General features: G+C 43.1%; 1 protein-coding gene across 4 annotated transcripts in view; it reads right to left on the bottom strand.

Annotated features, from left to right (window-relative positions):
- Positions 1-921: 921 nt before the first annotated feature.
- glcci1a (glucocorticoid induced 1a) overlaps positions 922-12,496 on the bottom strand; it is a 50,460-nt gene continuing 38,885 nt past the window's right edge. The window contains exons 4-8 of one of the 4 annotated variants that reach the window (XM_046057853.1): positions 7,168-7,320; positions 6,916-7,065; positions 6,577-6,787; positions 4,496-4,616; positions 922-4,401 (exon numbers count right to left, since the gene is read on the bottom strand). In XM_046057853.1, the coding sequence (XP_045913809.1) occupies positions 4,086-4,401; positions 4,496-4,616; positions 6,577-6,787; positions 6,916-7,065; positions 7,168-7,320 (951 nt within the window). In that variant the 3' untranslated portion in view covers positions 922-4,085. Of the gene's footprint in view, positions 4,402-4,495; positions 4,617-6,576; positions 6,788-6,915; positions 7,069-7,167; positions 7,321-12,496 lie in introns of all 4 variants that reach the window. The other 3 variants (XM_046057854.1, XM_046057851.1, XM_046057852.1) reach the window with 3 other exon arrangements.

Raw genomic sequence — 12,496 nt, 5'->3', positions numbered from 1 at the left:
TTTAAAAGCTATCAGACGTACCTGGATAACTGGATTACCAGATACACATTCCAGAGCGGTTGCTGTTGGTTAGTCTCACATCTTTCTTTGAAGAAGACAAGATCAAGATCTGTTGAAATGCAAAATAATCAGCCACATATGGGTTTCCCCTGTGCAGGCACTTGAGTGTGGTGTCCGGGCCATGGTTACAGTTCTCTTCAATAGGACTTTTCTCATCATCACCTATGTGACACAGCTGGACGCTCTAAAAAGATTCCCCTCTGATGTCCATCCTTTGGCCTTTATGCCTAAAACCATGGCATGGAGTGGGCTTGAATGCCCCAGGGAGCGGCCCTTTGTGTTTCATACTGGGAAGCCTGCCTATCCAGTGGCCAGGGACTATCCTGCTGCCCAGCATGCCAGGGACTCTAAAGGTTTCGAAGTCAGAGTGAATGGTGAAACAACGAGAGACACAGGGCAGCTACAGCTTCAAAGCCACGTCACGCCAGCCTGAAGGAGGAACTGAACCTTCTCATAGCAGATATTAGGTGGATTAAACACAGTATGACCTGCCTGACATTAGCATTTAGCTCAAAGCACAGCCTCATCATGCTGCTAGCAAGGCTGTACTCTTCATCTTCTTATAATGTACTAGTCCACGTGTAGTCCATTTTCACCATCTTACCTGAGTGTCTGGGATTGGATGTTTTTCTGCTACACCTCACCCATGGATAAGGGCATTTATTTTCCTTTTTAAAATGGTCTTTTTGTCCCTATGCTGGATGGAGATGAAAAATGTTGTTTAGCTCCATCAAAGCACCGTGACGATAAAAGTTCAGTCTGTGTATGGTACAGTAGCTGTCAACATGAACAGAGGGTATCTGCAGTAGTGCACACAGACTCTCCCTTCACTGATGTACACACACTAAAAAGTGGACAAAACACCCAATAGTTTTTTTTTATTGCCATTGTGCATGAACTTTGACACTGCAGGTTACACAAGGAGTATCATGTAGTGAGTCGATGAACGCTCTGACCTGCCAGTGATGTGCTCTGGTCACTCTCAGTGCTGGTTTTGTATCAGTTGATGGCTTTAGCAACAAACTACTTGCTGATCCAGCCCCCATGCTCAAAACCAAAGGAATGCAAGATGAGACGCTTGTGTCAAAGAACGGACAACATCCGGGAGGACAATACCTTTTTTATCCTATTATTGCACACATCTAGTTTACCAATGCCGAGTATATGTGAGACATTGGGAAAGCCAAAGCTCTTGGTAAGGTGCAGAAATGCCTTAAGAAACCACAACATTGCATTGAGCCTCTTTAAAAGCCACATATATACAAAATATGAATGGAGCGTAAATGCAGGGATTCCACAAGCACACCAGATATTAAAATAAATGGGGGTTATATTTCACACTTGCAAATTAAAGTTGAGGATCATTTATACTTGGTCATTTAACAGCCTGGAGGATGGTGTTTAGTACATGAGATGTTCAGGTTTTGTTGCTTGGTGGTAGCATCAGGGTGCCTACAACACTCATTATTAACAGACAGTGAGAGGGAGGCAGGCCAGTGTGATCCTTTTATCTGTGCATGAAACGGATGAAAGAGCTACTGTATGTGCAACCAAACACCTCTTAGTACTGTAGCTAGTCTCTTACAGCGATCAAATCAAAAGGCTGAGAGATATTTTAGGAATGGATCATCATGAGCCAATTTATGCCTTGGATACTAAGATCTCATGGAATGCTATGGAACAGCAATTATCTGGATTATCAGAACAGTCTAAGTTTGGATATGCAGGCTGGGGTTAAAAGTTGTACAAACATTCATCTTGACGGCTAGAATTTTAGCTTGTGCAAACAGCCATTATTGCCTAGCGCTGGGTAAAACACATCGACCTATCATTTACCTATTCACTTGCTAGCAGGTTGTTGCAGCTAACGTGTTGGCAAACACTTGCTTATTAGCATTATTAGCATTCATCTGGAATTGTGTTTGTGTCCACCTGACGAATGGATTCACTCTCTTACTCTTGACACCGTGGATGGACAAATGAATAAAGGCAGGGCTGTTTGCTGACTTGCTGAAAAATGCCACTGCCTTCCATTAGCATTACCATGATAACATGTCAGAGTAAACCCTGTGGCAAGTCAACATATTGTGAAATGAGGCAAGGTTCCTAGGATGTGCGCGTTACTTCTACTTCTACTACTTCTACTACTTTTTTGAGAAGTGGCAGCCCTAGCGCATGGTGGCTAATGCTTAGCTTGTGCTCCTGTTCTATATGACCAAATGGCTTTTAAAAGAGGAAATTCATAAGTGCCAAAACACACTCTTTTACTGCTACAGTCTTGCTTTGTCTGGTAAGATTACTAGCTTATGGTGGCTAATATTAGCTTAAATGAGCAAACTGAAATATTGCTGTGTAACTGACATCACTGGGTCAGTATGTGCTGATTTTATATGACTATTTACAATTATCCCATGACGGTTACTTGTGCCCAAAATGGCCGCAGTTCAGCAGTAGTTTCGTATGCTCACAGACTGGAGAAACCAGAAACAGGATATCTTATCAATAGCAGGGGTGCTTTCCAGGCTAGTTCTGATTCACCCAAACAGTATTTTTAAGTAACAGCTCTAATACATCCAATTTTATTGACTTTAATCACAGATATTGTATCGGATGAAATTTTGGCTGATAAGTACAGAGAGAATTTCCAAGTGGGAATTCTTCAATAATCCAACTTCAATGGATTCTCATCAATAATGTCTTTGTGTTTTTGTTAAAAAAGTAAAACTAATATTGTTATCGATCTCAGAAATCCAGTATCGCCCGGCGCTAGTCTTGATTAAATCAGGTTAAGCTGCACAATTTGGATTAAAAAAAGGAGGTTTAACTTATCAAATAAGATAATTTCTAGCTCAGAAAAATGTTTGTACAACTACACCTCAAATCTGCACCCGGGAAGAACCAAATGCTTCAGTTTGATTGTATCTTCACGTGACGGTACTGCAGACTCGTCCACCTCTGGTCCACTGTCAACAGGCTCAGGAGAGCCAATCACACAATGTCTTCAGGCTTAAATAAACAGCCAGCCGCTGTACGTTTCCAAGTCTCTGTCCAGCATGCTTCCATCAACACACACAGCCATTAATACCATCACTCAGTGTGTGTGGTCCTGTACAGTATCCCACCACCAGTCAGAGAAGGCAACCACGAGGGCATGCCTGCTAATCCACGTCTTTACCCTCCGCAGCTAGCTAGAACGAGTCTAGTCTCAGACTGGACTCTGGAACAGAAAGGAATGATTCGTCTTGGGAATGAGAAAAAACAGGAATAAATGAGGGTGAATCTGTTCTGCTTAGTTAAGCTGCAGATATTTGTATGGACATACATTCCAAATTACCTGAGTATAGACTCTGATTGTGAAATACCTGAAGCACGGCCAGATGCAGACACTGTGCAACCAATTTGAGGCCATTTTCTCTCTGCCAAATTATTCTCTCATTGCATTTTAGAGAGGGTTTAACAATATGACCTGGATATTGTAAACATAATCCTGAATAGTACAGCTGTTTTTCCTGTTCGGTACATAGCAATACAACAATACACAGTTTTGGATCTTTTTTTTTTAAAACAAGCATTTTTCTTTCTTTTCATAGAGATATATGTGTGTATATATATATATATGTTTAGAGAGCTTATTCATACTGTGAATGTTAAAACTGAACACAACACATAATTTAATCAGAAATATACTACCGGTTTAAAATGCAGGCCCCTCCCCCCATCTATAGTGCTCCATTCTTCCCTTCGATGCCTGCATATAACCTTTAACCATCAGGTCCTTCCCTGCCAACAACAGCTCAGACATTATGCAGGACAGAACATGTAGGTGGAGAGTCTTTGTGGTGGCGGAGGTGGTTATTCAGGACATGTTGCTAAGTCATGCAGAGATAGGGGGGGTGGAAGGGGTCAGCACAGAGAGACGGAGGCTCCCCTGGCAGAGCAGAGGGAGGTGTTGGTGGAACAGTCAGTGGTGATGGTCGGTGGTCGCTAGCGTGGATCCCGGAGTCAGAGGCCAGCTCTGCTCAGGTCTAGCTGATGGCCGGGCTGTCTGTCTGGGGATCTGCAGTCTCTGAGGGCAAGCCGGGCTCCTCCGGGGGGTCGTCTGTGCTGGTGCTCGTGGAGACCTGAGTGGAGGTGCCGTAGAGCAACGTGGCCCCCCGTGGCTCTGAGACTGAGCCCGCCTCTGCGTTATCCTCGTCCTCCTCGGGCTCTGAGGCCGGGATGAGGTGCAGGGAACCGGGTAGTTTGACAGGGCAGAATGCCGAGCCTGTCGGGATGAAGTTGACCTTGTTTTTGTCGGGGCAGGAGAAGAGGGGGACTGATGCTGATGTGGACTGCCTGGAGCTGCAGAGAAACATATGCACCGTCAGTGAGGAGCCACACTCCTGAGGCAGCAGAGAGGAGTTTAAATTCAACACAAGTAACAAACAGTCTATACCTCATCTCCTCAAAAGCTTTAATCTTCTCGCAGCCCTCTGGTGGCTCCCGCTTAAACATGTAACTGTTGTTGGGTTTGGGTGAGGAGGCAAACTTAGGCAGTGGTGAGCTGCTTCCACTGTCTGTGAACACAGAGATACAGGGTAGATACAGGCCTAAGGGCAATCAGCACGAGCAGCATTTTTGAAGCATTTCAGGAGCACTTTTGATGTCCAGCACTCATCCGCCTGCACTGCATAAAATGTAATAATCCACACTGATTCCAGTGTGACCCCCCCTTTTTTCAAACGTTCTGATTCTATTTTCTTTCTACTCCGGGGTACGTAGTGAAGAATCTCCACAGCCAGCTGATCAAATGACAAAAACCGTCTGTCTAAATATTGTAGAGAACTGTATTATAACTGTAGTAGCAATTTATTATAGCCTATGTGACCTTTTGGAAGGTAAAACCTTAGCACCTTACAAAAACTAGTTCAAGAATGCGTTTATGTGTGTAAGACCCCTGTTCCTCCTCTTCTGCTAGTGCCTTTTACAGCTCCGAATGCTGAGTGGAGCCAAGGTCAGATAAAGCTTCTCATCATGCCACACTGCTAACCAACGGTGCTTCAGAACCCAGGGACAATGTGTAACTACGTTATAAGGCATGACGTTCATGCATGTGTGTGAGCTGCTGTAAGTAGAGCTGAGTAACAAAAACCGGTTCCAAGTTGGAATTGATACCAGATTTCCAAGAACCGTGGCTTCGTTAAGAAATGTGCATTACGGGTCTCCTTATTGGTTCCTAACTTTCTGTATATTTCAGTGGCGCTCCTGGTTGAACCGCCCTGAGCATTTTAAAGTCCATAAAAGTGTCCCTTATCTGCCGGGACCTGCTACCTGACCTAACGTCACATCATTTGTTACGCAGTACGTCAACAAAGCATGAAGAAGAGAGTCCTTCTGTTTCCATTCCTGGACCATGGCGAACCGCAGGAAAGAAAGAGGACCACAAAGCAAAATGCAACACCTGCAATAAGGAGGTTTGGTGCGAGGGAGGAAGCAGCTCCAACATGACGAGCGTTTACTTCAACACGGCGTGAATGTGAAGGAACGCACCGTGTCCAATGTGTCGCGCTCTCCCAGCTACAACGACGCCCCAGATACAGCTAACGCTAACAGTAGCAACGTCTCACGCTCAAGCACAAAACACAGGTGAGCTGACGTTCACCTTTTATACTGAAGGGAAACCAATGATGTCTACAAACAATTCAAATTAGAGACGATTCCCCAGAGACGCCCCTCTAGTACAGAGACTCCTTTCACTTCAGCCATGAAGGGGAAGATGAGCAAGGAGGAAGTGGATGAAGGTCACCAAGCGCAATACTAGAAAGGTACTGCAATACCCTGCTGTTAAAAACGATACACTACTGCCTTTTATTGGAATTGTTATACAGTAGTTTAAATAGGAGCGCTGTGAGCAGAGTAGGGGTACAACAACTAATTGACAAAAATCGATTATCAACGAATCGATTCGTTCGTGACGTCATCGGGCCGTAACGACACCGTCAGCTTAAGGGAGTAAAGTGATGTGAACAATAAAGTTACTAAAACAACGTAACACGTCCTAAAACCTCCAGAGTGTGGGAGCATTTCCCCCTTCACTTAGCCTGAAGGTTGTGAACTGCAGCATCTGGCTCGTGTCACATAGCTTCACATAACATGAATTCCATATTCTAAGCAGCCAAAAGTAAAAGTAGCATGCTTGTTCTAATCAGCATGCCCTCCGCTGGGTAGTAGGAAACACATTCTTCAAATGTAGCTAACAATGAGCCACCTACTTATAGATTATAGGCTGTAAAAGTATAAATAACAAACTAAAGCAGTGGAAATCACTGCTGTGGGATATAACAAGGAAGTAAGTACACATATACATGCCATTTCAGTCTGCCCTATATTTAATTTAATGCATTCCCTTCAAAAAGTTTTTAAGTTTTTAAGGATCCACCACAAATATGTGGTTCTGACCGGACTGGATAACATGATCACATGGACCCCAGTGGCCCATTTACTTGCCCTTCACGTCAATGCTTCAGCGTTCTTTACCTTTATCCCGGTCGTACAGTAGATCCTCTGTGGAGTAAGGACTGCCGTCGTGTGATCCCGGTGGGCAGGCAGGCGAGGGGCAGGGCGACAGGCTGGAGCAGCTGCTGGACCGGCCGGGGGCCGAGGGAGTCTGGGTGTCGACGCTGCGGGTGCTGCTGCTGCGCTGCTGGGGAGGGAAGGGCGCCCGCCGGCCATCAGGAACCTCCAGGGACTGCAGGGTCCAACAAGAGACAGACAGCAGGGCAGAAGAACAGAATACTAATCAGAGCTGAGACAAGGAGCTAGAGTTACACACAGTTTGCTGATACTTAGGGGTCCAGAAACAAATGAGAACCCCACCTTGAGCTCCTCCTTCTCTCCATTGTCTTTGATAAAGACCTTCTCCAGCTCATGGTTGATGCCCTCCATGCTGCTGGGCACCCTGGAGATGGAGGGCTTTGGCACTGTTATGTTAGACAGCGGCATCTGGGCCGACTTCGACATGGAAAACTGCTGCAGAACACAAAGTGTTTTCAAATCAGTGAATTTGAATAGCACTGACATCCCTTTCAGCCCAGCACTAACACCCTGAGGATACTGAGAGTGCACTACCTGAACGTGGCTGGCTGTGGAGGTGTGGTTGGTGGTGCTGGTGAGGGCGGTGTAAGGGATGGTGTACTGAAGGGGGGACAGTCGGTCCTTGTCTTTACTGTGACGTCCTCCCTGCTTACTGCGCTGGAGCTGCTGCCGGAGCTTCGCAATCTGCTGGAATCAAACGGGAGAAGAGGAGCCAAAACAGAGAGACACAAACATTTAGCAGTTAGGCAGACCAGGAAGTTAATAGAGAAGTCAATCCATAACTCTGTAGTATAATGTTTCCTGCCCTGTAGTGATAGTAAGCTAAAAAGAACCAACACTACAAAGTGGTCAGGCTTGGGACCTCTGTGACCTTTTCGTATTTTTATTACTTGAGTGGCTGATTTGCTTGTTGAGCAGCAGCAGTGTTGTCATCTGCTGATGCTCTCACCCTCCTTTGTTCCCTCCATGCTTCCTGGGTCTCACCACTGTCTCTAATAGTTTTACATTGTCCATAGGAAGTAAACCTTCAAAATGGAGACACACTTTATTGACAAAATAGTCCACCAGATGTCACTGTTTCCAGTGCAGCAGGCACCACCTGCTCAGTCAAGTTATTATTTGTACTCTGGCACTGCTGTGGTCATTCAAAGCCATTTTACACTGGTTAATTTTACTTTTCAAATCAAACGTTCACAGTACAGGAAATCTGTATGTACTTGTATCTGTGTAAGTCCCTATAAAGTCCAGCAAAAGAAAAGGGAGGGGAGTCTGACTGTGAATGTACTAAACCTAGTTATACCTGGAGCTTCTTCCACTGTCTGTATTAGCCTCCCATCTCTTTTATTTTTAACATCTCTTTATTGTAATTTATCAGTTGATTTGCATTGTTATTGTTTGTCTTGTTTTGTTAAAATTACAATGAAATGTTGTTTTATATTATAGTCCGATTATTTTTTAAATCTATTTTGTTCTATTAACTAATATTGTTACATTCTGTTTCATTCCTTTCTTGTAAATGTAATTTTGTTTTGGCAACACATATCAAATGGCATGCCAATAAAGCCTATTGAATAAAAAACAAAAAACAATGACAGAATTCCCAGCCTTCCACTGTCCACCTGCACTCCAGAACATGTCCATGCATGTTCCCTCACACAGTCCTGACACTGGCACTCACTTTCACCGTAGAAACGCAACGCATGCAGTTCTACGGTTGGAAATAGGGCTGCAGCTAACAATGATTTTAGTACTCGAAGCTTCTATAGATTATTTCAACGATTCATCAATGCATCGTTTAAAAAGTACTTTTGCTTGGCCATATCGCCGCCCCTACAGGATGTAGCACTTATCAAGCTCTGTGTGAAAAGGCTGTTAAGTGATTCCTATATTTGGGCCACTGAACCAGTTCTACAGTACAGTTCTGGTCATGCCAAGTTTTCTGCTTACAGGCAGTGAAGTGAGTCTTTCATAGCAATACTATCTGTTAGTGAAACACACAATAGACATTATAAGGCTAAAAGAAAGATGCAAGTGGTGCATAACTGAAGGAAGTATCAGAGCTTCAAACTAAACAAAGAAGTTGAAGATGTAACCTTGGTCTCTGAGAACTTGTGATGGCTGTTTCTCACTTTTCTCATAAACTGAAGAAAAGCCTCACTGAGACTCACTGAACCCCTTAGATTGAAATCACGGTCCATGGTGAGAACACTGCATGGTCAATGGCCCTTTGAGCTTAGATTATTTTGGTACATAAACTATAAAAACACTAACAACATTAATGGTTAGGATCGCAATCAGGATTTGATGAAACCAGGAGTGCTGTCCCTGTGGCTGACTTACCACATCCCTGCTGGACTGTGGAAAATCACTCATTATGTTAAAGTTACAGAGTCAGAAGTGAGAAAACCTCGAACTTAAAAATAACACTGACAATGTAAATTTAAAAAAATAAAACATCTAAAACATTTAGTTTTTATCATCTTTTAACAAACACCATTTATCATACGCTACAGACCAATGTGGGTTAAAATACCCTGAATGGCCACTGCCAGTCATAATTAGTAACAAAGAACAGGGTTTGATCTGAAAATCAAACCCTGGTTGATAAGTTTAGTGACAAAACTTAATTAAAACTGATTCTCACTCAAAACAAAACAGATTTTGATGACAAACAATGGCCCAACAGGTGGTTTCAGGCTGTGGTAAGATATTTTGGCTTTGATACTTCAATGATGCATCATTATTTTATAATTTGTAGTGGTTGCCAATGTTTCCTCCCACTGAATGAGTCATCAGGGTCCGTTGACACAGGAACGAGAGGCCTGACATTTATAAGATCGCTTCCCCTGCCATGAAGGTGACAAGCTGTAAGGTGTAAGTTTGTGTTTTTGAACTGAAGATCATGCAGTCCAGAAATACAGACAGAACTGTGAATCAGAAAAAAAACACAATTTTCTCTCTCCGGCCACTGAAGGTGAAAGGTGTAGACTGACATGGGTCCTATACTGTATTTCCCCGGCAGGGGAACAGATGTTTGCGAAAATGTGCACCTTTATTCGACTACTTGCAGATAAATCGGTTCTGTTGTTTATAACAGCCAAAAAATGACAATTAAAATAGAAACGGAACAGACAATCCTTCAATCATGTTGTGAGTTGTTGTTACATAGTTTGTCCACCACAGTGCTATCTGCCAGTCCCCTGTTGGCAACGTATGAAACACTACAAAACCACCACAAACGAGAAGGGTCCAGCTACAGACTGTAGCTTAGGGAGCGTGGCGTAAGTCTCGGGTTAGGTAAAAGTTCATTAGACTATAGAAGGCGGGATTTGAAGAAGACGGTAACATAAAGTAACGGCGCAGCAGAAGCAGCAGGTAGGTATTCACAGCTCAGTGCAGCAAAAGATGCATTTATGATGTTAACGGACAAATAAGTGCATTTATTTTAAAATAAATGTTATTAATTTCATCTTTTTAATGTTAATCTAAATAATCATATAATCTTAAGTTTTATATTTGTATGAAGATCCTTACCTACATTTGTTATTGTTCTGTGTTTTCTTTTAAATCTTATTTTATTGTATTGTGGTATTTTATTCTGTTTTATTCATTTTATATGTAACATTTGTGGACATCAATAAACAGATGTACCAATCATGCTGGTTGTGTTATTGTCTTTAGTTTTCTATTTGTGCCTGCTTATTATGGCAACATGCAACGGGACCGTTAACTGTTGATACAGCTTGCCTTTAATATCCAGCTTCCACTGGTGTGGAAATATGCATATCAAGATTAGAGTTTTTTAGAGCTTTAAAAATGTTTATGTTTATGTAATATTAATGGAAGTTAATATTAATATCTTTTAATGTTAACAATACTATTGAAAAGAAAAAATAATTAATATTGCACTACTTAGCACACTACACTTTTCTTCTGCCGAAGCCATACTGTTATTGATTACACTTCCCTGTGTATTTGTATAATATTCTGTCGGGCTCTACTTCATTTGTTACTCCACAATAAATACAATTACACAATAAATCACACAACCCCCCCCCCACACAATTTTTTTTTTATATAATAAATAATACATAAATAAATAATAATTGTTGCTTTTAATGAGCCTGTACAAAAGACTCTAAACCTTCTTTTTCATTGTGTAATATCCATTCTGTGTATTTCAGTTGAGAAAGTGAGAAAGCAATCAGGTCGGGTAATTGTGTGACATCACCATTGCCGAACTACGGGTGAGAGGAGTGCTCATTACGTTGTGTGCAAGCTAGTTAGTGGTGTACTCCTAAGAGGTGTGCATTGATGACAGAAGTAAGTGTAAATGCACTTTGTGTGTTAATTACGTTTTATGGCAGTTAAATGCCGTTACAGAGTTAAACGACCACGGGATTCTGAGTGGTAATTACTCAACCTAAACCTAGTTCTATGAGTGTGTATATTGTTTTGTATAGAGAGCCTAAGTCACTTCCGGCTCATGGGACCTTATTTCGGAAAAAATATGTACGGTAGTCAATGGCGAGAGACAACTTATCTTTTTATCCCGTTAGAATTGAGCCTTGAACTACACATATGATGTTGGTTGCAAGTTTATCGTAAAACAGTAAAGTTACATGTAGCTTTGTGTGAAAACTGTTCAACGAACTACATCTCTCGTCTTGCATAATATACGTCACCAACATGTTAGCACGGTAAGGCTAACTAACGTTCGTTGCTAGGTTGCTACTAGCTGGATTACTTAGCTGTCTTCCACGCAGAAATATATACAAGGTAACAGGAATGAGCGCTGGGTAACAGGAATGAGCACAAGGTAACAGGAATGAGCGCTGGGTAACAGGAATGAGCACAGGGTAACAGGAATGAGCGCTGGGTAACAGGAATGAGCACAGGGTAACAGGAATGAGCGCTGGGTAGCAGGAATGAGCCCAGGGTAACAGGAATGAGCACAGGGTAAAAGGAATGACGGAAGGGTAACAAGAATGAGCGCTGGGTAACAGGAATGAGCACAAGGTAACAGGAATGAGCCCAGGGTAACAAGAATGAGCCCAGGGTAACAGGAATGACCGCAGGGTAACAGGAATGTCCAAAGGGTAACAGGAATGATCACAGGGTAACAGGAATGAGCGCTGGGTAACAGGAATGAGCACAGGGTAACAGGAATGAGCACAGGGTAAAAGGAATGAGCACAGGGTAACAAGAATGAGCCCTGGGTAACAGGAATGACCGCAGGGTAACAGGAATGACCGCAGGGTAACAGGAATGTCCAAAGGGTAACAGGAATGAGCACAGGGTAAAAGGAATGAGCACAGGGTAACAAGAATGAGCCCTGGGTAACAGGAATGACCGCAGGGTAACAGGAATGACCGCAGGGTAACAGGAATGTCCAAAGGGTAACAGGAATGAGCACAGGGTAACAGGAATGAGCGCTGGGTAACAAGAATGAGCGCTGGGTAACAGGAATGAGCACAGGGTAACAGGAATGAGCCCAGGGTAACAAGAATGAGCCCAGGGTAACAGGAATGACCGCAGGGTAACAGGAATGTCCAAAGGGTAACAGGAATGAGCACAGGGTAACAGGAATGAGCGCTGGGTAATAGGAATGAGCACAAGGTAACAGGAATGAGCACAGGGTAACAGGAATGAGCACAGGGTAACAGGAATGAGCGCAAGGTAACAGGAATGAGCACAGGGTAACAGGAATGAGCACAGGGTAAAAGGAATGAGCACAGGGTAACAAGAATGAGCCCTGGGTAACAGGAATGACCGCAGGGTAACAGGAATGTCCAAAGGGTAACAGGAATGAGCACAGGGTAACAGGAATGAGCACTGGGTAACAGGAATGAGCGCTGGGTAA

Source organism: Micropterus dolomieu, linkage group LG09, assembly GCF_021292245.1.
Source record: "Micropterus dolomieu isolate WLL.071019.BEF.003 ecotype Adirondacks linkage group LG09, ASM2129224v1, whole genome shotgun sequence".
Classification (NCBI taxonomy): domain Eukaryota; kingdom Metazoa; phylum Chordata; class Actinopteri; order Centrarchiformes; family Centrarchidae; genus Micropterus; species Micropterus dolomieu.
Note: the sequence above shows the minus strand (reverse complement) of the source record. Positions and strands in the feature narration are given on the sequence as shown.